The sequence below is a fragment of the Peromyscus californicus genome, unplaced genomic scaffold (genome assembly GCF_007827085.1).
Source record: "Peromyscus californicus insignis strain IS unplaced genomic scaffold, ASM782708v3 Scaffold_4__1_contigs__length_199733344, whole genome shotgun sequence".
In the NCBI taxonomy this organism is placed as follows: Eukaryota; Metazoa; Chordata; class Mammalia; order Rodentia; family Cricetidae; genus Peromyscus; species Peromyscus californicus.
Window position 1 is genome coordinate 15,722,275 of NW_026294562.1, and position 25,725 is coordinate 15,747,999.

The window sequence follows — 25,725 nt, forward strand, 5'->3', positions numbered from 1 at the left end:
TGGTGGAGGCAATTGATGCAGAGCTTTGTAAATGTTAGGCAAACATTGGCCAAACTACATCCCACATTCCAGCATGCACCCAGGCCAGAGCACAGTGTTGGTTGGTGGTGTTCCTCAGGTATGTCTGCTTTCTTTTGAGACAGGGCTCTCACTTGTCTGGAGACCACTAAATAGATTTGGTTGGCTGTCTCCACATCCCCAGCAGGGCACTCAGGAGTGCCTGGCTTTTCACATGGGCTCTGGGGAGTCCACTCTGAGCCTCATGCCTGCAAGCGTGAGCTATCCTGCATGACCCAAGTTCTTTTTTAAATTCCTTTTTGTTGTTTCGAGACAGGATTTCTCTGTGTAGCTCTGGCTGTCCTGGAACTCGCTCTGTAGCCCAGGCTGGCCTTAAAATCACAGAGATCCACCTGCCTCTGCCTCCCAAGTGCTGGGATCAAAGTCGTGTGCCGCCATGCCCAGCCTTTTTAAAATTCTTAATTAAAACATATCATACTTGTACATAGTTATGCTGACTAGTTTTATGTCAACTTGACATAAACTAGAGTCATTTTGAAAGAGGGAATCTCAGTTGAGAAAATGCTGCCTCCAGACTGGCCTGTAGGCAAGCCTGTGAGGCATTTTCTTGGTTGATGATGATTGATGTGAGAGGGCCCAGCTCATGATAGTGGTGCCATCCCTGGGCTGATGGTCCTGGATTCTGTAAGAAAGCAGGCTGAGCATGCCAGTAAGCAGCACTGTTCTATGACCTCTGCATTTGTTCCTATCTCCAAGTTCTTGTTGTGAGCTCCTGCCCTGACTTCCCTGGATGATGGACTACAGGCTTGTGAGATGAAATAAACCCTTTCTTCCCCAAGTTGCTTTTGGTCAGGGTATTTCATCACAGCAATAGAAATCTGAGCCAAGATGATACTCATAATTTCTAATATGATAACTCATTGACACAGATAGACAATGTGTAATGACTTGTTTTCTGGGGCTGGGAATGGATTAAACCCAGAGGCTTACTCATACTAGGTTGTTAGGTAAGTACTCCATCACCGAACTCTAACTGCAAATGTCTTTTTTTTTTTTTAAATAGGGTGCAGGGTTTCATTAAGTTGCCCAATCTAGCTTTAAACTTGATTTGTAGCCCAGTCAGACCTTGAATTTGTAATCCTCCTGTCTCAGCTTCCTGAACAGCAGAGATAACAGGCTTGTACCACCAGGCCTGGCTTGAAACTGTTTTAAATGACTCCCAGAAGTTTCTTGTTGGGCCTCAAGAAGAAAACTACTTAGTAAGAGGCTACTTACTAAGAATGGGGCACTCAAAGAGCATTCAGTTCTGGCAGAGGCATTTTCTATGTTATATTTGATTGGCTCAGATATCTAATGGCAATGTTGAGGGCTACATCTATGTATAGGCTCAGTGGGAAGTATGTACTAGATGTATGGATTTCAAAGACTTTGTTTGTTTGAGACAGGGTTTCTCTGTGTAGCCCTGGCTGTCCTGGGGGAACTCACTTTACAGACCAGGCTGGCCTCAAATTCACAAGAGATCTACCTGCATCTGCCTCCCAAGTGCTGGAATTAAAGGCATGCATCATCACGCCTGGCTCAGAGACTATTCTAAGTCATAGAACTAAGTTCCAAATCCTGCTCATCATGACTTCTGGGTCCCTGATCCTCTGAGGACTGAAGACAGCCCGTGTCTTTAGTACTTTGCTGCTGCACTTGTGTGAGAGGCCATATGGTGGACAAAGGAATCCATGAGTTCATGCATACACATGTCTGATTGAACAAACAGTGAGAAAATGGCTTCTAAGCCATGTTTGCTAGAAGCAGGTGGAGGACATGTCTCTGGCTTCCTTATTGATGAGCTGTGGAAGATCAATCTAAAGGATTCTTCTCCCCTCCCATTTTCTCAACTGTGACTTGGAAGACATCAGATTCTTCTGGTTTTCTTCCTCTTCTAAGTTGGAAATGTTGACAGTTCTGAGAGTCCAGCCCTCCATCCCCCTTTTTCCTAGTCACATGTCCCCTTTACTACTGAGCCTTTATGTCTGTCTCCCCAGTGAGTCTTTCTAGACAGTTAACTAGTGACCTGCTGCTTGAGAGATCCACACAGCTCACACAGATTTCTCTCGGGCACTTTGGAGTCCCATGTGTTAGACGCTGAGCTTCTCATTCCTCCCCTGCTGCAGCCCATTCCTGCTCCTGTGTGCACTCCTATAGCTCCATGGACAAGTAACCACTTAGCCATTGCCGAGCCAGGTCTGAGAGCAATAACCAGGATGTCTGCCTTTCACTACACCAACCACTCCATCGGCATCAGGAGCTGTAGCTAGATCCTTCTCTTTGGTCTCAGAGCACCCTCCAGGATACCAGGTTTTCATGTGCCTTTTTTTTTTTTTTTTTTTTTTTGTCTTTCAAGACAGTGTTTTTCTATGTGGCCCCGGCTGTCCTGGAACTTGCTTTGTAGACCAGGCTGGCCTCAACTGCAGAGATCCGCCTGCTTCTGTCATGTGCCTTTAAGTGGGAGCTACAACAAGGATCTCAAACCTAACACATCCAAAACATTATTTCAGCATTCTCCTAACCCTGTCCCTGCCACAGTCTTCCACCTCTCAGATGCCAGACTTGGAAAATCCACTCATTTATTTATTTACTTATTTATTTTAGTTTTTCTGAGACATGGACTTATATAACCCAGGCTGTCCTCAAACTCTCTGTATCACCCAGGCTAACCTTGAACTCCTGACTCTCCTGCCTTTGTCTCCCAAGTGATGAGATTACAAACCTGTGCCACCATGCCTGACTTTTTACGTATGGTGCTGGGGATAAAACCCAGGGCTTCGTGCATACTAAACATGTATTCTACTAATCGAGCTACAGCCCAGCCTGACTCAGCAAAGCATTGATTGCTTTTATTTTTATTGTTTGTGATGTTGGATATCAGACCCTGACCCCTGCAATACACAACCAGAGCTCCAGCTCCCAGCCCATTACTGCTTCAAATATCCAGGATTTCATTATAATCTCTTTCAGTGGGTCCTGTTTCTGCTTCTGTTCTTATCTCCTGGAATTAATTTGTAACGTAGTATTGAGGTTATTCTTTTGTTGTTTTTGAGACAGGGTCTCTCTATGTAGCCCTGGCTATTACGGAATTTACTATGTAGAGCAGGCTGATCTCAAACCCACAGTGATTGGCCTACCTCTACCTACCAGGTGCTGGGACTAAGGGTGTGTGCCAGCATACCGGGCTGAGTGTATTCTTCGTAAAATGTACACCAGGGACAGAGGACGGTTTAAATTGCCTGTAATTCCAGCTCCAGGGGCTCCAATGCCCTATTCTCAACTCTGTAGGTACCTGCAACACACACACACACACACACACACACACACACACACACACACACACACACATACCCATAGATTGAAAGTAAAAATAAAGGGCTGGAGAAATGGTTCAGATGGTTCAGCAGTTAAGAGCACTGGCTGTTCTTCCAGAAGACCTGGGTTTGATTCCTGGCACCCATGTGATATCACAACCACCTATAGGTCTAGTTCCAGGGGATCCAACACTTTCTTCTGAATTCCAAGGGCACCAGTCAAGCATGTGGTGCACATGCATACAACATACAATGCAGGCAAAACACTCATACACACAAAAATACATCTTTAAGAAAAACAAAAAACTCAGCAGTCACGTGTTGTGGCACATACTTGTGGTCCCATTCATGAGGTTGAGGTAAGAGGAACATCTGAGCACAGAATGTGGAGATCAGCCTGAGCAACACAGAACCTGCCTCGTTATTCTTGTTGCTGGGACCATTAAATCCCCGACAGGGGCAGCTTAAAGAAGCCAGGGTTCATTTTGGCTCACAGTTCCAGGATACAGTCCAGTGTACTGAGGAAGTCATGGTAGCCTGAGCTGGAGGAGGCTGGTCACATTGCACCCAGTCAGGAAGCAGAGGGAGATAACACTACATTCAACTCAACCCCTCTCAATCTCAGGACCGGAATGGAGCTGCTTGCTGTTGGGCACATGGGGGTGGGGGTAGGGGCTTGCCCTCTCGACTGATCTCATCTTGATGTCCCTGACTGTCATGCCTAGAGGCTAACCTAGTCTAGATAACTAGATAACCCCTGCTAGGTGTGCCCTTAGGTTTATCTCCCAGGAGTTTCCAGATCCTGTCAAGTTGACAATGTTAACCATGACATACTGCTTCTCAAAAATAAAATGAACCACATCTCAAAAATAGTGGCACCCACATGTAATCCTAGCAAATGGGAAACTGAGTCAAAACTAGTCCAGGTTACATTAGCTAGACCTTATCTCTAAATAAAATGAACAAGTGGGGCTGGAGAGATGGCTCAGTGGTTAAGAGCACTAACTGCTCTTCCCGAAGACTGGGTTCAATTCCCAGCACCCACATGGCAGCTCACAATTGTCTATAACTCCAGTTCCAAGGGATCCCACAGACAGACATACATGCAGGCAAAACACCAATGCACATAAAATAAAATTAAATAAGTTATAAAAAAAAAATAAAATAGCCAGGCAGTGGTGGCGCAAACCTTTAATCCCAGCACTCGGGAGGCAGAGGCAGGCAGACAGACCTCTGTGAGTTAAGAGGCCAGCCTGGTCTACAGAGTGAGTTCCAGGACAGCCAGGACTGCTACACAGAGAAATCCTGTCTCCAAAAACCAAAAAACAAAAACTAAAATAAGATGAACAAGTGCTATAAATGTTCGCTAGACTCTTCCAGTGGCTTCCCAGATAAAAGGCCAGGGAATTACAGCTGTCCAGAAGACCCCAAACAACCTGGCCTCTGCATAACTGGCCAAGCAGCTCATTCGGCTCTCGCCACTAGCTTCCCTGAGGTTCCTCAAACACGCTGCGTGTCACAGTCCGGTCTTTGCAGCTGCTCTTCCCTAGCCTGACCCGTGTTCTTTGCCCAGAGGCCTCTGCAGCTCACTTCTTCTTTATTCAAATCCACCTATGCCTCGGGCTTTCCCTGACCTACATAAAATGCACCCCTCACTCTCCCTCATTTCTTCACAGTGAGTATCTCCATGAACAAGTACATTCCTTTCTTGTTTGCTTGCTTGTTTGAGACAGGGCCTCATGTAGCCCAGGCTGGCCTCAAGCTCTTAACTGTCCTCCTTACACCCGCAAGTGATAGGACTGCTGGCCTGTATATACTCTACCTTAAAAAAATTATTGGGAGCCGGGGTGGGGTGGAGTGGGGTGGGGTGGGGTGGTGCACGCCTTGAATCACAGTTCTCCCGAGGCAGAGGCAGGCAGATCTCTGTGAGTTCAAGGACAGCCTGGTCTATAGAGTGAGGAGTAAGTTCCAAACAGTCAAGGATAAACAGAGAAACCCTGTCTTGAAAAACAAAACTGAAGAGATGAGTCAGCAGTTAAGAACACCCGTTGCTCTCCTTGAAGCCCTAGGTTTATTTCTCAGCATCCATGGAGTGGCTCATAACCATCTATAACTCCAGTTCTAGGAAATCCGATGTCCTTTTCTGACCTCTGAGAGCATCAGGCACATATGTGGTGCACATACAGAAATATAGGCCTATACACAGCAAAATAAATAAGTCAAATATATTTATATGGTTTCTGAAGACTGGACTGGATGCTTTTAAAGGATGGCAGAGTTGGGCCAGGTGTGGTGGTTCAAGACTCCCCCTCCCCAGACAGGGTTTCTCTGTGTAGTTTTGGTGCCTGTCCTGGATCTCCCTCTGTAGACCAGGCTGGCCTCGAACTCACAGAGATCCACCTGCCTCTGCCTCCCGAGTGCTGGGATTAAAGATGTGAGCCACCACTGCCTGGCTAAAGATAAAAAATTTTAAATATTATATTTATTTACTCATTTTATGTGTGTATGAGTGTATATATGACCTAAGTTAGGTGCCAATTTGCACACATGTATGCATAGCACAGTGTGCATGTGGAGGCCAGAGGACAGCTTGCAGGGTTGGATTTCTTTGTCCACCATGTGCGTCCCAGCAATCAGACTCAGGTTGTCAGGCTTGGTGGCAGATGCCTTTACCTAATGAGCTGGGTTATTGTTTGTTTGTTTGTTAGTTTTTTAACAACAACAATATATATATATTTTCTCTATATAAATAACTATATATATATATATATATATATATTTTTTTTTCTCCACAATACAGGGTTTCTCTGTGTAGCCCTAGCTGTCTTGGAACTCACTCTGTAGACCAGGCTGGCCTCAAACTCAGAGATCCACCTGCCTCTGCCTCCCAAGCACTGGGATTAGAGGCATGCGCCACACTAGTGAGGTCCCAGGATCTACCCATTTCTATTCCTTAACACTCAGGTTATAGGCACACATGGCTGGTGTTTACATGCATGCTGGGGACTTGAACTTTGGTCCTCATGCTTTCACAGCAACTGCTCTGACCCACTGAGCCATCTTCTCAGCCTGCTTTATAGTTCTTACGCCCTAAGACTTCTCACGAGACTGAGGTGGGTGTGAGTGGAGTGGGCCAAACCACAAAAAACAGGGACTGTCCTTGACCTTCTGGCTTCAAAAAGACTACTACCCTAGTTACAACCCCCTCAAAGTTTCCTTCACCCCATGTTGCTCAGTTATAATCACCCTGGGAATATTCACTAGCAGTTGGGGCCCTTCCCCATTCTGTCTGCCCTTAACTCTCCCAGACATAAAAAAAAATATATCGTTGATTTAAATATTTGTGTGTGTGCGGGGCATGGTGGTACACTGAAGTCCAGTGCTCAGGAAGTCGAGGCAGGTGGATCTCTCTGAGTTTGAGATCAACCTGACCTACACTGGGGGTTGGAGACATGTCAAAACGATATGGAGAAAATGTCTCACAACAGCTCCCCTCCAAAAAAAAAAAATACTAAATATTTATGTGTGCGCATGCACACATGCCATGATGCCCATGTCGGGTTAGAGGACTATGAGGTTGTCAGTTTTCTCCTACCATGTGGGTTTGGGGTGCTCTAATTCAGGTCACCAGGCTTGGCAGCAAGTACAGAAACCTCTCACTAGCCTCTCCCAGATTTCCTGAGTCAGCAAAGGACTGGCTCAGGTCCACTGTGCTCCCCCCCGCCCCGGGGGGGGGGGTGCCCCTCCCAGACCACATCCTGACCTGCCTCTGCAGGCTGGGAACCCATCACTTTGCTTCATTCTGCTCAGCAAATCACACCCTCACCCCAGCCCAGCCTCCCACTCCCTCCCTCTCAGTGCCTGCAGCTGCCTCAGTGCCTGGCAGGCTGGGCAGTCACTTCCAGCTTGCATTCCCTTGTGGTTGGGCCAGTTTGGCAAATGTCTTGTCAGCCCCACAGTGCTGGAGCAGCAGCTCCCACTGAAAGGCCGAGGAGGCGGAATAGAAAGATGCCCACAGTAACCAGGTCTTCCTAGAGGAGACATCAAGAGCATGCTGAGCTCTCTCCTAAGTCTTTAAGAATGAGGTTTCTGCTCTAGAGACTGGGTCTCCAGAAAGTCTCTGTCTTTCTAGACACCCTTGGCCTGGTACTGTCTGTCTCCCAGAGACATTGACACGGGACCTTCCCGCTCTGTGCTTTGTGGCAAGACTTTCAGTGACTGACTCCTGGGCCTTCTAGGTCAGTTAGGTGAGGAGGGTGAGTTAAGAGGAAAGGCATGGCCTGGAATCCCCTGAGCCTATCAATCGGGCCTCAGACACCATCCACTTGTTCTCTTGTCCTGGGTACCAGAGGGACCAAGGGCCCAGGCATGACCTACTCCATTGCTCAGGGGCCAGCCATTCCCAGAATTCAAGAAGAGGTCACAGGGAAAGATGGACATTGACTTTCTTCCTGGGAAGGTCTCCAGATAGCTAAGAGTCATAGGAAAAGAGGAACGGGGCTTAACACCCACTCCCTCTGCCTTGTGAAGACTCAGGACTGTCACTAGTCCTGGTGGAGTCCCCTGAGTGCCACCAGCCCATTCTGAAGATCAGGAGAAAGGCCCTGCCATTTTTCTTGTTTGTTTTTTGTTTTTTTCGAGACAGTGTTTCTCTGTGTAGCCCAGGCTGTCCTGGAACCAGGCTGGTCTCACAAAGATCCGCCTGCCTCTGCCTCCCCAGTGCTGGGACTAAAGGCGTAGGTCACCACTGCCTGGCTGGCCCTGCCATTTCCTAGGACAGAACAGTAGGCCTAGCACAAAGGGGAAGAATGTGGAAGGCCTCAGGTGGTCCCAAGGGTTCCCAGAATCCTGTGTGGATGCTGACGCTGCCACGCCTAGGCTGCTCTCTCCTTCTCCAGCACTGGACTCTATTGATATGGGGCCCTCAAAAGGCAGATGCCATCAGGCAGCCCTGGGGGAGAATGGCATACCACCCTGCCTCTTTACCTGGTTAGAAGGGTGAGCTGGCCTGTGTCATCTGGTTTGGAGATTTTCCACATCTGAGTGCAGCCCCAGGCCGTTGAAGAGGAGGTGGAATTTAGATCCCTGGTAGAGAGTGACTAGCTGTTAGGAGAAGACTCCAGAACCGGAGGTAAGGAAGGCCTGCTCTTCTCAGCTTTGGACACCTCTGGAACCAAGGGAAAAGTGTACTGATAAAGTGGGAAGCCTAGGAATAAAGAGACAGACGTGTGATTGGGCACCACCCCTGAATTCCAGCACTCGGGAGGCTGAGGCAGTTTGGGCTATACAGTGAGACCCTCTCTCAAACAATAAACAGCAGCAGCAGCAGCAGCAGCAAGAAAACCCAAAGAGGAATGAAGTAGCGAAACAGCAGAGAGAAGGTCCCACCCACCCACTGCCACAGACTAGGTTCCAGCCCCAACCCCCTTGACCTTAAGGGAAACAAGAGCTACAAAGGGAGGCTGTGTGTGTGTGTGTGTGTGTGTGTGTGTGTGTGTGTGTGTGTGTGTGAATCTTAGCACCCCTTGGCACCCATGGACTTCCAGCATCACCCCTCGGGCTCATTCCACTTCTTTTTTTTTTTTTTTTTTTTTTTTTGGTTTTTTCGAGACAGGGTTTCTGTGTAGCTTTGTGCCTTTCCTGGATCTCACTTGGTAGCCCAGGCTCATTCCACTTCTAAGTGGTTGCCAGGGTGCCAATCTCGCTCCTTTACTTCAGGCATCCAGAAAGAAGCGAATGGGGGCTAGAGACAGAACTCAGTGGTGGAGCATTTGCTTAGCATGCAGCAAGGCCATGGGTTTAAATCCTGATGTCATCCATATGTCATCACACACACACACACACACACACACACACACACACACACACACACACACAAAACCTGCAAGCCATACCCATCTCATACTACACATACACAAACACACACACAACTACACACACCAGCAAGTCATTCACATCTCACACTACACACACACACACACACACACACACACACACACACACACACACACACTCTAGTATGCCAGGAAGAAGCACACAAGCAGACACTTCTGCAGATATGTTTAATGCACTTAGATCACACAGAGGAAGAGGGGCAAGTGGGAACAAAATCTAAGTGAGTCACTCAAAATTTCTTACAAAAGTCCTGAGCCAGCTGTAGCCCCAGGAACTGAGTCGCCACTGACATTAAAAACTAATATAAAAATGTACAAAAGTCTGCTCATCGCAGCATTCAGATCTCTGTACAAAAGAAGGGGTCTCCCTATGGGGCTCCTGACTTGTAACAGGGACCCAGACACCTCACCTGGCACCGAGATCCTGGAAGCCAGAAAGGGAAGACAGTTAAAAAAATACAGTTCAGGGAGTAATCGGCTGGTCCACCCCATAGGGGCACAAACTTCAGGCCCTCTCCCTGCTCTCAACTCAATCTCAAAACTCAGTCCCAGCACCTAGGGTCTGGACTGCAGATGTCCTGGCCCCTTTGGGCTCCCAAGGCCCCCACAGGCCCTGTTGCAGCATGTCACACTTGGAAGAGGAGAACACTGTTCCCCAGCATGGCAGCCCGCATTGCGACCCTCTACGGCCCACGGAGGCCCAGGCGAGCTCTAGTTAACAGGAGGACAGAGGTCCTTCCTTTCGGAAGCTCTGGTCCCGAGGACCTGGAAGGTCAAAGGATGGGGACAGCCTGGAGGAAGTCTGCAGAAGACCAGGGGGAGGGGGGTACACTCCTGAACCCCTCCGCAGGATGGGCTAACAGCCCCACAGGGCTGCAGGGAGGGAAAGAAAGGGCCCCCCGCACAGAGCACCCATCATGTGCCATGATAAGGTAGGTCTTGCTCCATTGATGTTAGGGGCCCTTCTTCCCAGGCAGCAGCCCAATGGGCGATCCTGTTCCCTGAGATCCCTCTGGAAGAAACCAGAGCCCAAGGGAAAGGAGGTCTGGTCACACCAGGCTGAGAGCCACTGCACTAAGGAATGCTGGGTCCTGGTCCCAGCAGGATTCTAGACATTCCTGAGGTTCCTGACAGGATCGAGGCAGGAGAGACCTCAGGCCCTGTTGACATCTCTTTGGAGTTTACCTGCCATTTCCCTGCTCTCCAAGAATAGGGCCACCAAGCAGGTGGTGGCAACCATCAGTCTGCAAAGACCTTGTAGGCCTAGGGCAGCAGTTGACCAGGAGTCACACATACTAAGGACAAAAGGCAGCTCATAGCTCACATTCTCGCCCCCAAGCCAGGCAAATGGAGGTAGGGCAGAATGCAGCAGGGGCCCTTAGGCAGGTCTCCAGGGAGAATGGGGGAGGGGAATTACTACCACACTGGTCAAGATGACAAGGAATGGAGGTAAACTGAGAGCATCTCTTGGCCCAAACTTTCAGAAGACAAGAGCTTTAAAAAGGCAGTGTTGGCAGTGTCCCTTGTGGAAACGTCTCAGGCAGCATGGTGTCTGCTCCAGAGAGGCTGGTATCCTGGCTGCTGGGGGCCTGCAGCCAGCCTCTCAGAGTGCTGGCCTTGGAGTTAACTGCTTCGATTTGGGATATGCAGAAGGAGCCAAATTGAGTTATTTCTTAAAAAGCTAACCTTTGTTCCCTCGAGCCCCCAGCCAGGTTCCTTGAGGGCCCTGCAGGCAGCTCTTTGGCCTCCTGTGGTACCCTGGCGGTACCCATCGTAGGTGGTGGAGGCAGAGTGGTGGAGCTCTTGCAAGTCCCTGACAGACAAAATACCTTTCCTTTGGAGAGATATGAACTTACAGAATGAAGAAAGAACATCAGACCTAGAGAGGAAGGCAGGAGTGCAGCAAAGGGGCGTGCCAATTCCAGGTCGGAAGTGGGAGATACCTCAAAAGCAGCCCTCCAATGTGGCCAGAGACAGGCTGGCTCCTGGAAGGCATGCAGATCTACAGTTCTGGGGATAAGAGAAGGAGCCCACAGCCGGGCGGTGGTGGCGCACGCCTTTAATCCCAACACTCAGGAGGCAGAGCCAGGCGGATCTCTGTGAGTTCGAGGCCAGCCTGGTCTACAGAGCGAGTCCCAGGACAGACTCCAAAGCTACACAGAGAAACCCTGTCTCGAAAAAGAAAAAAAGAATGAGGCCCACAGAAGGAAAAGGCAAGGATGAAGAGTGAGTAAAGAATGGACGTGGGAAGGATAGAGGGCCACAGAGAGCAGTGTCAGCAGAATTAACATGAAAGGACAGTGAGAGGTTGACTTTTCCGTTTTTAATAAGCTAAAGTCCTTACAGCCCGGGGGGCTGCGAATCCAGGGGAAAGGGGAAATCAAAGAGCTGGAGGCCCTGAGGAGCAGGATGAGGGGGCAGCGGGCTTTACCCTCTCCTTGGCAGGCCTGGTTGGGTAGAAAAGGGCTGGAAGACATAGCTGAGGCCACCATGTCCTCGAGTCCCTTCTGTCCTCAGAGCCTTGTAGAAGCCTAGTTCATCTGGAAGGCAGTGGCACCCTTCTAGGCCACAGCATATCTGGCCCCAAGGCTGTTCCCTATCTCAGGCTCCTCCAGGGCTCAGAGCTGACAGACAGCACCAGGCACCTTCTTGGGCAGAGGGTGTGGGGGAGGCAGAGCCCCCAGACCCCTGTCTAAGAGAATGACAAAGTTCATCTAAATAAAGTCCTGTTTAAAAATCCACTATAGACATGGCTTCTGGACCATCTTTGCTGAGCAATAAAAAGACCATCCGGTTTCCACAACAAACTAAGGAAGGAAAAACAATCGTGACAGGAGCAATCGTTCCACGGGCTGGAGCAGCCTGACCGACCGCGCAAAGGCCCGCTGGGGTTGAGCTGGGCAGTGCATCCGCGTGTGTGCTGGGCACACCTGGCGGTATGGCAAGGCTGTCTCTTCCTCGGAGCACATCAGTTGAGCCTGTGGCGGCAGCAGGTGGGTGGGGAGGTTCGCAGGTGCAGCCCCACTCACTCACTGGCATGCAGGACAGAGGCCCAGTCACGTGGGCTTGGCAGCTGGGAGTAAGGCCCCTGAGCTGGAGGTGAGGTGGGGCCTGTGGCGGGTGCAGCATTCTGCGGGCCTCCTCACACTTGTCCTTTTATTCGGAGGCGTCTCCTTTACACAGCTGTCACACTGAAGTCACTGGGAGCCGCTGAGCCCCTCTTGGCCCCTGCAGGGCCAGGCCCAGGCTAGTGCAACGGACTGTCGAACACCACGTCGGGGAGGATGGAGACTTTGAGCTTCTTTTCGGGCCAGCTGTACTCTTTGGGCAGTTTAAACTGTGGAGGGAGCAAGCACAGAGCCTGAATGCTCTGGTTAGCAGACTCCATTGCCTCCTAAGACAGTGGTACCCAGAGAGAGGCAGGACACCGCCCAGACCTGTCCCTAGGATGCTGGGGACAAGACAGGCTACTGGAGACCTCCAATGCTAGACCCAGGTGTGTGTGTGTGTGTGTGTGTGTGTGTGTGTACATGAACGTGAGTGCATTCGGCTGGTCCGGGTGCCCCTTTCTTCCCACACTGCCAGTAGCCCATCAGACTGGAGGAGGCGTGTTTTTCTAGTTCTTCGACCTCCCTCCTGCTCTTTTCCTTGGTTCTGCCTCCAGCCACAAGCATGTGAGGAATCTGCTCCCTGAGGCCCTGGGGCTGGAGGATAGGGACCCAGCAGGGAGCAGATATTACAAGAAGATGCCTGTCCTTGTCACGGGCTCTCTCTGAGGTTAGTGTGGGGAGGATTCTAGAACCTGTCCTCCACAGCTCTGTCAAAGAGTCAACAAGGACGGAGTCTGTAGTCGGCCCCAAATGTGACCCTGCTGGGACTTAACCTGTAGTAGGAAGAAGGTGGTTTGTGTACATTCTCGGAAGGAGAAATCCTTCGCTCTCCACCGCCCTCTTCCCCCTGCTTCGCAGGGTGCTTTGCTCAGTGATCCCACATGACAGCCGAGGTCTTCCAAATCAGAAATCTATGACAGCTTGGCAGTTAATTTCTTCACTTACCTGGGGCCTTCTGTTTGGGAGAGGGGAGAAACTAACTTCTTATTCCTTTTGGGCTCTAGAACCTTCATGTAGCTTAGCACACAGCTGGAGCTCAATACATTCTCACTGACTTGGGTTAGTGCAGGGGCCCTCATAACTCCCACTGCCTCAGGGCTAGGCTGCAACTCAGGGCCAGGGAGAGGAGGGCAGAATCATGTCCCAGCCTGCCTGGGGCTGGGCTGAGGGTAGACAAACGGACACTTCCTGGTGGCTCCCTCTGCCCTCCCTCTCATGGAGGACTGGAGACCCAGGACAAAGTGGAGACTGGGCAGGGTATGGGGACAGCCTATGGGCAGGAGGGCGGGAAGAGAAGAAGTCATTTTTAGTGACCTACTTTCCAAAGCTCCCCTCGGCTCCTGTCTCTCTTGCCTGGACTCCCCTCCCGCCAACAACGCACCCAAGCTCAAAGCAGCAGCTTGGCATAATGCCACTGCAGTGTGACAAGGCCTCTCCGGAAGCCCTTCTGGGCAGCTAGCTGGCTTTGGCCTGACTGAATGGGGGAGCTAGGCCTTTGAGGAAGTGACTTGTGGGGGGACTGGTTGCCACAGAGTGGATGCTTGATAACCTTGGAATATGTACATGAATTAATTGATCAAGCTGGATCCCTGCAGTGGGGGAGGAAGACATGGTTCCAGTCGGGTGACCAGCTCTGAGGAGTCCTATCTACCCTGAGTCTGAGGCCTGTGTGGCCCTGGGAGAGCGGCCCCTGGGAGGTAAGAGAGCTCTCTTTGCCTCAAGCACATTAGGACAAAGGGAGGGAACGGTCGGGCTCTGCCACAGGCAGCTGGGGGAGGGCCAGAAGGTCCTCCAGAGGCCTGGGAAGCTTGCTAATGTTCCACTACCCCATGGAGCACTGGGGCCAGGAAGGCTTGCCTGTCTGCTGCCTGGGTGCTGCTTAGTAGGAGGCAGGAGGAGGAGAGGGGACTTTCCAGGATGAGGTAAGTCCCCTCAAACCAGGAGGCCAGAATAAGGAAGAAAAACAAAAGGGATTATGGGCTCCATTCCTGTACCCCGGAAAAAGAGCCAAGGGGCGGCATAACCCCACCTGGCCTTCCAGTCCCTCAGGCTCTGAGCTAGCCAAGAGGAGGCAAGCTACAGCTGGAGAAGGAAGGGAGTGTGGCTCTTGGGTGGCCCAAGGCAAGAGCAGGAGTCCCCTCTGCCCGCTAGAAGTCCCCAGTGGAATGTTCTCTGGCAGCAGACAGGGGCTTTCTGTTCAGAACCTGCCAGGGAACAGCAGGGGCTGGGGAGAACTCTAGCCTGAAGGCCCTGGCTGCTTCTTCAATGAGGTTCTCAAAAGCTGGCAATTCGGACAGTTTGCTGGGTGTCCTCACCAGGGTGGGGGCGGGCAGGGGTGGGCTACTGTCCTCACCAGGGTGGGGGTGGGCAGGGGTGGGTTACTGTCCTCACCAGGGTGGGGGAGGGCAGGGGTGGGTTACTGTCCTCACCAGGGTGGGGGCAGGCAGGGGTGGGTTACTGTCCTCACCAGGGTGGGGGCGGGGCAGGGGTGGGTTACTGTCCTCACCAGGGTGGGGGCGGGGCAGGGGTGGGTTACGGAAACAGAAGAAAAATCAAGTCATTTAACCTTCTCAGGAGCCGCTCTCCATATGATCCCTGTCCTTCAGAAAACAGCCCACAGAAGTGTGAGCACGTGCATAGGCACACACCACACACAGGTACACACACATGCACACAGGTCCATGTTCTGGAGCCCAGGACCCCTCTCTGAGTGAGAAACCAAATAGGCTTACTTCCTCTGGAGAAGTCAGATCTTCCAAGTCTTCCAACATTTTCTCTACAAACTCTTCCGTCAACAGAATCTGGGAAAGAAGGCAAAAGGCAGGTTGTCATTTGAAAAAACACACAGCCCTTTTGCCAACTGCCAAGCTAGGGATGTTTCTTTAGCTATGGAGGAAGGACGACCCATTGACTGGGTCTAGGAACAGAGGGAAGTACTTGAGGCTTCCGGAAAAAATTGCACACCCTCCCAACCTCCCTCCCGCCCCCACCTGCTTGTAATATTGGCTAGAGAAGGGCGGAGAGGTGGGGTGGGGCAGTGGAGAAAGGCATATCATCTGGAAGGTGGGCAGTGCTGGCCTCAGAAGGGAGCTGGGAGGCAGCGGAAACCCACTTCTTTGGGCTGTTCGGCCCCCTGGACGTTGCAGGGCAACAGAGGGGACAGGAAAGCCGAAGGCCATGGGAGAGCCATGGCCAAGGTCCTTGCCTGATCAGGCTCATATGCTCCCACCCACTTCGCCCAACCATGTAGGACAAAAGGAATCTGTTTGACTTTGGAATCCAAGCCCTGTCTGGGATGTAGATGTGGCCTAGTGGTGGAACACAGCCTAATAATGCGTGCAAAGTCCTGGGTTCCACCTCTACCACTGGGAGGATGGGAGAGCAGGTAAAAACCAGGAAAAAATCTGAGCTGCAGAATGAGAGCCTGCCCGGCTCTTCACAGAGCGGGTGGGACTTAGACCCTCCCTCTGCAGCTACAGGGTCCTGTCTCAGGGATGTCCCTGCAGGCCCCAGTCAGCAGCTACGCTCTTCTAGACTTCTGAGACACTTCTTCTCTGGGTGTCTCTCACGTCCCCACCCTACTGCTTTATTCTGATGCCTGTGACCACAAACTGTGATGTCCAAGACCGTCTAGTGCCACTATTTGCCTGCAATAACCACTATCCTTATGTCCTAAGCAAGTTTTCTCAGCCAATGGGAGCGTCCACAGCTGCTCAGAGCTCTGTCAAGCTGATGGGCCACTTTTTCAACTGATGGCTCCCTCAGGCAGCTCTGCTGGCCCAGGCTGAGCTCCTGCATGCTCTTCTTGCAGATTCTGACCCTTTCTACTCCACCCTCCATGCCCTTGTCCATAGGGTCTCTCCACCTCTGGGGCAGACCCTGCACAGTGCCCAGAGGGAGAAAAGGATGCAAAGGCAAATGAAGGGAAACCTCCCTTTCAGGAGGCTGGGAATCCCAAACTTGAGGAAATACCCATCAAGTTTCCCTTGGGAGCGGATCATCCTGTAAGGGCAGGAGTTTCCGGACTGTGACATAGAGAAGTGGCCAAGGAAGGGAGCAGCAGGGGGCCAAAGAGAGAATGGGAGGCAAGAAGTTGATGCACAGGGTGACAGGTGAGGAGGAAAAGCTCTGGCATTCCAGAACTATGCTGACTGTTCACACCTTATCTCCTTCAGTCTCCTTCCAGATGGGGAAACTGAGGCACTTGCCCTGTGGGGCTAAAGCAAGACCATACGTCATGTCTTGGCCCAAAAACCTGATGCCTTAGACTCTTAGGTGGAGGACACTGACTCAAATATTCATTCTTCTCCGACGAGCAAGCCTATTTCCCACCCAACTAGCAGCTCCCTAGAGAAACAGGACCCGCCCTCCCACAACAGGAGCAAACAGCTCTGACCAGGAATGAGGGAGAGAGACAGAAGGACAGAGGAGGGGGGGGGGAGAGAGAGAGAGAGAGAGAGAGAGAGAGAGAGAGAGAGAGAGAGAGAGAGTGAGAGAGAGAGAGAGCGCACAAACAGTATCCAGGGGAGTGTCCACCCAAGGTACTTATTCCTTTTCCTCCTCCAAGCTCCCCAGAGGAGGTTGGCTGGCTCTTTCCAGTCTGTCTGGCACTTTCTGGTCCTCAGCCACATCCAGTCACACCTGGCCTTCCTTCCTGGAGCCTGCGTCGTCCTCCTCCTCCTCCTCTTATCCCATGGGTCCCCTCCCCCAAGCCAAGTTTCTCCACTGGTTATCACCAGGTCTGCTTGAGTAATACAAAGTCACATTCATATTCTCGGCATTTCCGGGGCTTGTTGCCATCTCTGCAAATGCTAGCACAAACACAAGCACACCTCAAACCCAGTTATGTTACACACACACACACACATATATATATATATATATATATGACTCCAGTCCCGGCCAGGCTGGGTTCATTTCTAACCCACAAATAATCCAGAAGCGTAAACAGGTCTGGAACTGTGGCACTGGGGTAAAATGGGCTGGGGGAGGGCTTCCAAGGACGGTGGCCACCCAGGGAGACTCCCTAGGGTGTTTTTCAACAACAGGAAAGGTGAGGCCACCAACAGTCCAGTGCTAAGCCAGTGCCTCTGTCAAAGGTCTGGAATTGGTGAGTTATGGAGGCTTTCAGCAGAGCTGCCACCGAGTGTGGCACCATCTGTGTGTGGACTTAATTTTGTACTCAGTTGGGGGAGGGGATGACAAGACCCCCAAACGAAGACAAATCCTAGCTGTTTCTTCATTTTCACTTTTGATGATTTGCTGGTTTCTACTGGAAACCACATTGTTTTAAAAGAATTAAAGGGGAAAAATTATACATGAGATCCACATGATATTAAGGGTGACATTCTCAGCAAAGAAACACGACAGACTGTCATAGCTCCAGGCACCTGATTTAATTTCCTTTGGGAGTTAAACCTTAGAAGCTTGGACTGAACAAACATGCCCTGTTCTCCCTATATTTCAGAGCTGGAGCTGAGAATGTTAACAGATCTTATCACAGGACACAGGAGATAGGCAGCTATGATGGAGAGCTCCTGGGAGCTCCCGGAGCTCTGCCTGGGAACAGACTCGCTGCTGTGACGCCACTGTGGGAAAAGCCTGTGCAGGTCTACGACTTGGAGCTCCTGAAGCTCACCTGTCCCCTTGGAGCGACTGGCCAGCCTCTGCCACAGTAAGAACAGGACAGTGAAAATGACCAAGCACAGGAGTGGTACCTGCCTCATCTGCAGACTGTGCTAAGGGCGGCCCTGTGTCTCCTCATTGAAGCCTTTAATGGACTGGCAGGGGAGGGGCTCTAGTTCTCATGTGCAGATAGATGACTGGGTCCTGAGAAGAAGACGGTCTTCTTGGCTTCAGAGCAGTGCCTACCTGGGTAACTGAGCACGCTCTTTTCCTGTTTGGAGACAGATCAAGGCTGACTTTTGATGGGGGTGGGGGAGGTAATGGTAGCTTTTACCAATGGCCTGGAAGAACAGCACCCTCAACCTTAGCCAGGAATATATATGTTCTCATTTCAACAGGGCTGTGAGGTGAGATTTTGTTTCTGATCTAACAAATACAGCTTGCCTGGAGATCAGAGGGCGGAGCTAAGCCACTAGATAACCATAGAGGCCAGGCAGTGGTGGCAGCGGCACAGACCTTTACTCCCAGCACTTGGGAGGAGGAAACAGGAAGATCAGGAGTTCAAGGCCACCCCGGGCTACACAAGATTGATCCAGTCTAAAAGAGGAACAGCCAGGTGGTGGAGGCTCACACCTTTAATCCCACCCAGCACTAGAGAGGTAGAGACAGTAATAAAAGGTGGGAGGGGACAGGAGCTCGGCCTCCTTTTTCGGACCTGAGGATTCTGTAGAGGTAAGAAGTCTCTCTAGATTCTCTGATCTTTCAGCATTTACCCCTATAATATCTGACTCGGGTTTTTATTAAGACCAGTCCGAATTTGCGCTACAGGGCTGGAACCCGAGTATCACAAACCCACAGCTGCTAACCACAAATAAACCAGAAAAGCCTGCTGGGAAGGAAAGTCCGCTATGTACCACCGAGCCATCTTGCTGGTCTGAGTCCATACTCTATTTAGTTATTTTTTGGGGGGGGATAGGGTCTCTCTATTTAGTCCTGGCTGTCTTGGAACTCCCTATGTAAGCCAGGCTAGTCTCAAACTCACAGAGACCCTCCTGCCTCTGCCTCCTGAGCATTGGGATTAAAGGCGTGGGACAGCACACCTCACTCTGAGTCCACACATTGTAACAGCTCCGCTAGCCCTGGAAAGAGTGGCAGAAATAATGACATCATTACAACGATCACCACACTCTGTTCCACTTGCACGCATGAAGAACTGGGACAAAACCCAAGGATTATGCACAAAGTCCTTGGAGGGAAAAGACCCTCTAAGGAGAGCAAGGGCCCCTGGACCAATCTGAGTAACACATCCCCTGGAGGGCTCTCACAGAGAATGTGGTGATGCCAGGCCACACATTCTCTAGAACTATATACCCAAGGCAATGCAAAACATCTGAGTTTTCACAACACCCCAAGAGATCATAGCGGGAGGAAGCGTCAGGAAAGAGGTCCAGAGGAGGAGGACTGAGCATAGGTGCTCAGTCCTCAGTGGCTGCAGCTCCGCCTTGATCTGACTGACTGTCAGGGCACCATCAGTTGGAGAGAGGGTTTGAAATCCAGGCCCGGCTCATAGCTCACTCCAGTGGGTTCACATCACAGGCCATGTGCAGTACAGTCGGACAACCCGGCTTGGTGATGATAAGAAAGGATTGTCAACAACCTCTCAACTCTCGAGGCTCCAGCAAGTTCCAGAAAGGAACCTGAAAAGTGATCCTGTGTCGGTGCCTGCCCTGGGCAGGCCCAGCTAGGCAGGCAGGGGCTAGACAGCTACAATCTGGCACTCAGGCCTAGGTCTGTGGTCAACGGATTTCTGAGTGGCTGACAATGCCATCCCGTCCCCTCGGCACAACGACAATCCACACTTTGTCTTGGGCCTTGTTTGTTCCTTGTGTTGACACGTTGTTCTGCTTCCCAGCAAGTTTGGCTTTCTTCCCCTCCCTTTCCTTTTCTCCAGGAAGGAAGTGTGCTCTTTACAGAGGCAGGGCCTGCCAAGGAACAGCTCTGGCACCCACGGTGGCAGCGAGGAAGGGGCTAGCAGGAGCTGCTGTCTGCTGTCCCCCTTTCCCCACCTCAGGCAGACAAAGGCCAGAAAACACTGCAGACACTGCCATCCACGCTGGGAGGGCCGGTGAGCAGTGGGGCACTCACTCATTTCCTGCTCTGGGTGGGTGGTGAGCAGTTGGCTTTGGTGGCCAGAAGCAGGATCAGATTCCTGCTGTTGACACAGCAGGGAATTACAGTTTGCTTTAAACCTTAACAGGCAGAGGACTGGACAATGAGGTCTTGAGACAACCCAAGCCAAAGTCTCCAAAGGAGGCAGGTACAGCCAGGCCCACCATTGGGAGAAATGCTAGGCATCAGAAAGGGTGCTCCAGGGCTGGGCTTGGGACTCCCAGGTTGCCTTCTACACAGCATCCAAAAGGGTGCATCGGGACAGAAGGAAACACAGGACCTTGGCTGAAGGAATATGAGGAGCCTGTTCCTGGGCTGGGTAGAGTTTAGCAGTGGTTTCCCAGCCTAGCTGGGAATATCAGACCCCACTGGGAACAGCTGTGAGGTGTCTTCTCCCAAGCCAGAGACCTCCCATTGGGCTGCTGGGGAGTGGCTGGGACTAAGGGCGCCACCTGGGTGAGCCGTCGGACACCACACAGCTGAGAAAGCACTGCAGGGCCTAAAAAAAAATAATCTCGTGTTTGGTGATCTGCCCTCTCTGTGACCTCTGGGACTGAAGCTTCCCTCCTTCCCATTGCCCTGGCTAGGGACCGCTGAGGGAACTGACTCAGCTCTGGGCGGGGCTCTGCTCCGAAGACTGGCAGCTCAAGGTCAGCAGGCCAAGGGAGAAGCATGTTACAGCCCCTAGTGAGGGGAGGCGAGGGGCACGAGAGGCCGCTGGCAGGCCTGTTCCGGGGTCTGCAGACCTTCTCATGAAGCTCTGGACTTGGCTTCCAGGCTCTATGATCTTGAGGGTGACATGAAGCAGGACAGATGAGTATGGCCCGAGCCAACTTCTGCCTCTGTAGCAACTCCTAATGTGTCAGTTTCCAACTACACCTGCCTTCTTCTTCAGGCCCTGGGTCCTGACTTCCCAGGCCCGGGTCTCCCTGAGGTGGTAGAAAGTGGGGGACCAGGTGGCAGCCCAGGATGAGGTGGGTATGGAAGCTTGTCTGAGGCCATCCCGCCAGCTCTGAAAAAGGGCTCTGGCTCTCTAGCCTCCCTTTCCCTTTCAGTCCTCCTTTCCCAGCACAGGGAGAATGGATGCCTTGCCTTGCCTTTCCCTAAGAGATAACAGGCCTGGGCTGGCAGCCAGAGCAAGGTGCCAGGGCTGGGAGTGAACGCGTTGAAGGCTGCTGAGGCTGATGCAGGACAGTCTCCCCGCCGCTCCCTCTTCAGCGGTGATTCATAGGGGCAGTTCAAGCAGCAGCCAAAGGACAGAAGTCTAGGCCTCCACATCCCCTGCCCCTGCCCCTCTGCCATCAATACGCCTGGGCACAAAAGGCTCAAGGAGACGCCCCAGACCCTGTGAGTGACAGAAGCCCGTAAAGAGGAGAAGCAGCTCTGTGGATGTTGAGTTCTCCCTCCAAACAGGCCTGGGCCCCTTCTTGGCAAAGTGGGGCTTGATCTGTGACTTTGAGTGGAACCTCAGGTTCCACAGACTCCTGGGGAGACAGCTGGCCCTTGAGAGGCAACCTAGAGGCCCACAAGTCATTACAAGCCCGGTTCCCACAAGCTGGGGAGCTGCCTGTGACCACAGAGGCAAGACCCTAACGAGAAAGTCAGGCTAGCAGTCAGAAGCAGGAAATGCTGACTGCTCTCAGGACGGGAGGAAAGCTGTTGTGGGTGTTGGCTTCACTGCTGAGAACCCGGCTGGCTGGGGCAGGTCAGATGGAGAGTTTCCCAGGGCTCCTTGCAAAGAGCCTGAGAAACCTCTTGGTGATCAAGGGTGCGTGCCTGGAGGGCGGGACCTGAATCAGCCTTCCCAGAGCTCTCCTGAGGGGCGGCCCGTGGTGGACCACACTAATGAGCCCATAACAGTCCTTTGATTAAGCAGCTCCCAGCACAGCGACTTGATTGAAACATGCCGAGGCCAGCAACTCGTTCCCACCGCTCCCAGGTTCCCCGGGCAACAGCCCACAGGAGGGGGACCCAAGTGCTGGGAGGCAGCGGTGCCGAATGCCCAAACTCACTGAGGGGCTGCCAGCATGTGTCTGGGGTGGGAGTTCCAAGAGTGGGGACACCAGCAGCCAGGGGATTAAGAACTTGGGAACTGGGTGGGGTGCAGGAGGCTTCCTTCCAGAAGACTGAGGGGCTGCCAGACATCTGCTGAGTCTTCTGGGGGCCCAGGTTCCTGAGCAGGCTGAAAACTAGAGATGCTGACCACCCCAGCCCTTGGGCCGGGAAGATGTTCTCCAAAGGATGACAGAATACAAGGGCAGACACTCTTCTTTAGTCTAGGGAGACCCCAGTTCCTAATTCCCTCCAAATGTGCTTCAACTGCAGACACACACTCACGAACTACCAGGACACTTCTGCTAAGACCTGCTGGCATTAAATCATTCACTGGAATGATGATCTGGGAACTCTCTGTGGCTGGAGTGACCTTCGGGGGTCCCCATCTCCCACCTCCATACTAGTTCTGTCCAGGGGAAGAGACCTGTGACTCTGGTTGTCAGTAGAGACAGGGGTGGCAGTCTGGGACATGGCTAGGACTGGGAGTGGGGGTACCAGAAGCTGTTTCTTCTTGTGCTGGGCTCATTTCAAATGTTACACTTTGAGCTTTTGCTACAGTAACTACCAACACCGCACAGACAGAAATCTAATGTTACCAAGTGGGACTTTTAAAATGTATTTATAACTTTATGGTTCAAAGTAATTTTGTTATGAAACAATGTAATAACAACAGTGGAAAAAGGCAAGATAATTTATGGGACACAATATCCCTAAAGCACTAGCTTCCATTTCTACCTCTGGGCTTAGCGGGAGAAGAGCAGTTGGTATCCTTTGTTTGCTGTTTGTTTTAATTAAGGGTTAGGACTTTGGTGGGGAGTAGGGGGAGGGCATCAGCTGCGAGCAGACACATGCGGGCGGAGGAAAACATACCGTACTAAGAGGAGTGCGGCCCCCAGACCGGGCTACCCACAAAGCTGGTGTGGTTCCTTCCTTTTTACTCTGACTCCCGTGGTTTCTCTAACTCACCACAAACAAAGCGTGGGTACCTTTTGGATGGAGGGCAGATCCTCTTTCTGAAGCCCCAATTCCCTTTCTTTCTTTTTTTCTTTTTCAGACAGGGTCTCACTTTGTAGCCCTAGCTGGCCAGGAACTCTATGTAGGGCAGGATAGCTTCAAACTCATAGAGATCCTCCTGCCTCTGCCTCCCAAGTGCTGGGATTAAAGCTGTGTGTCAACACACCTGGCCCTGATTCCTTTTCTTGATATTCTTGTGAAAGGTAAGTAAATTGCTTTCCCCCTACCCCAAAACACAGTCAAAAGCCAAAAAAGAAGCATGGTAGACCGGGCAAGTGACCTTTGGAGACCTGGGCAGGGTGGTCACTGGGAAGAGCTAATGGCTCTTAGCCCCAAGCACTGTGACATCAGCTCTGACCCTCACTCCACACAGGGAGCACACTAACAGAATGCTCTGGACAGTCGCCAGGTTCTGCTCAACGGTTTCCATCAGGACAAAAGGGAGCAGCTGATGTGGGGTAGCCACTGTGGCCTGCCCAGCCTGGCCACAGAGTTCACTTCCTGTGAATTCTGGTGAGAATTCCGTCTAGTCACTGGAGGCTATCCCCACGTTGCTTCACCCTCCATGTCCTGTATCTTGATTTCCTGGGGTATGGGAAGTTTTCTATTCCTCACACCTGGATGTCCACTGTCGTTAGTGGTTCCGGCAGTGGCCAGGAGAGCACCTCGTTTCGGGGAACGGGAAGGAGTTCGGTCAAGAGGTGCCCCTGGAGCTGTGAGGACAGCAGCAGCACCCATTCTCCATAACCACACCCAGAGCTCAGGCTCTGAATCCCAGGGCAGCTCCCAGCTCAGGATGGGTGCCCTAGGGCACTGCCCTGGGAGGGAGGGCTGGCAGCGAGGGAAGAGCGGACAGAAAAAGGAAGGAGAAAAGGATGCTTCTCACCTGTAACCAGGGTCCATGAGCTGCGTAAGGGTGCTCCTCAGTGGCAAAGGCGCCTTCCACTCCCGTGGACACAAAGGTGATGGCCATGTCACCTGTGATACTCTTGTAGGTGAAGTGCCGGCCATGTAGGAGTCTGCCCCTGGGGATGGGAACATGGACACAGTGGGGATCTGGGCCTAGAAACACAATTCCGAGCCAAGGTGCTAGGGCTACAGAGCGACGTTCCCTGAGGCAGAGTGCCTGGCCGGTGCCCTCCTGAGGGCCCAGCTGCCCTCTAACGGGACTTTTAACCAAACATGTTCACTGTAGCACATTAGTGACAGGCACCACCAGCTCTCTGAAGGCATCCTTCCAAGTGTGCCTAGCCAGTGGACACTCTAGATCAGAGCTCAACGGGCCTCAGGGCAGGTGAGAACACTGAGGCCAAAGAGAGAAGTTAAGAGGGTGCCAACATCATGTGCGGAGTGAAGAAGGACTCCTGCCTCCCAGTAGGGAACTTCTGTGCCCACGCAGGACCTTCCATTTGTTCCTGGGCTTTCCTGTAACACGTAAGCAGGTATCCTAGAGGCTCTGAGACAGTCTTTAAAGACACAAAAACAGCCGGGCGGTGGTGGCGCACGCCTTTAATCCCAGCACTCGGGAGGCAGAGCCAGGCGGATCTCTGTGAGTTCGAGGCCAGCCTGGTCTCCAAAGCGAGTTCCAGGAAAGGCGCAAAGCTACACAGAGAAACCCTGTCTCGAAAAACCAAAAAAAAAAAAAAAAAAAAAAAAATAAAGACACAAAAACAAAAGTCTGAAGCCAAGCAGGGTCACTGCACGAAGTCGCCATAATCCCCAGTCTGGAAATATACTTGGAGGAAGGGCAGGCCGTGGCACCCAATGGGCAGGGATGCCAAGTGGTGAAGGAGGCAAAACCGGTTCATTGCATCTCGGCTGCTTCAGATTAACCCTTCCCCAGGCTAAACGGCCAAGCTGTGCCCAAGCAGCTGCTAGGAGGATACAGCGGAGTCTGGCGCTGGCCCTGGGAGGTTCCCCTCACTCAGACCACTCGATACCTCTGCCCTGCTGCTCAGGGCAGTTGGCTAAGGCTGGCTCAAATTGTAACTCCTCCCCCACTTCTCCTGGCTCTTGGAACCATGGGCAGGGTTCAAACCATGCAATTCCTTCCTCCTTGTCATTGTCCCCTCCAGTTTATGGGGATTCTTGCTGCCTCCTGTGCTAGCAAGTGAGGATGGAACTCAAAAGGGTTTGGAGGAAGCCAGCCGCAAGAGATCCAGCCTAGTGCAGTGTTCTGAACAGCTGCATTCTGGCTCTCACAGCAGAAGAGACACAGCTGGGCTCTCAGTCACTCAATGAGGCTGCTGGGCTGGTCACTGGGCTTTCTAAAGAACTGAGTGGCTTGCATAGGAAAAGCATCAAGCAAAAGGAGGAAGAGCCCAACCTGTCAGAACCCTCCCACTCCTGTGACCTGTTTATGGGATGGCAGGGGCCATCCTAGACTCTCTTGGTTACTCGACTTCTCAAATGGGGGGCACAGCTGAAGGACATTTCTGGACAAAAGAGTGTTCTCAGCATCTACTCCCCATGGAGTCTGACTCTGAA

The 25,725-nt window shown here is 51.8% G+C and overlaps 1 protein-coding gene and 1 long non-coding RNA gene across 5 annotated transcripts in view; one reads left to right on the forward strand and one right to left on the reverse strand.

Annotated features, from left to right (window-relative positions):
• The window catches only part of Sufu (SUFU negative regulator of hedgehog signaling), a 108,869-nt gene that overhangs the window by 2,226 nt on the left and 80,918 nt on the right, over positions 1-25,725 (reverse strand). For 2 of the 4 annotated variants that reach the window (XM_052761982.1, XM_052761980.1), the window contains exons 10-12: positions 24,125-24,263; positions 15,108-15,176; positions 9,417-12,602 (exon numbers count right to left, since the gene is read on the reverse strand). In XM_052761982.1, coding sequence (XP_052617942.1) covers positions 12,513-12,602; positions 15,108-15,176; positions 24,125-24,263 — 298 coding nt within the window. In that variant the 3' untranslated portion in view covers positions 9,417-12,512. Of the gene's footprint in view, positions 1-6,147; positions 8,539-9,416; positions 12,603-15,107; positions 15,177-24,124; positions 24,264-25,725 lie in introns of those variants that run through there. The other 2 variants (XR_008223086.1, XM_052761981.1) reach the window with 2 other exon arrangements.
• Positions 12,609-20,254, forward strand: LOC128125041 (uncharacterized). Its single transcript, XR_008223087.1, has 2 exons — positions 12,609-14,297; positions 17,843-20,254. It is a non-coding gene; the product is annotated as an uncharacterized LOC128125041 (long non-coding RNA).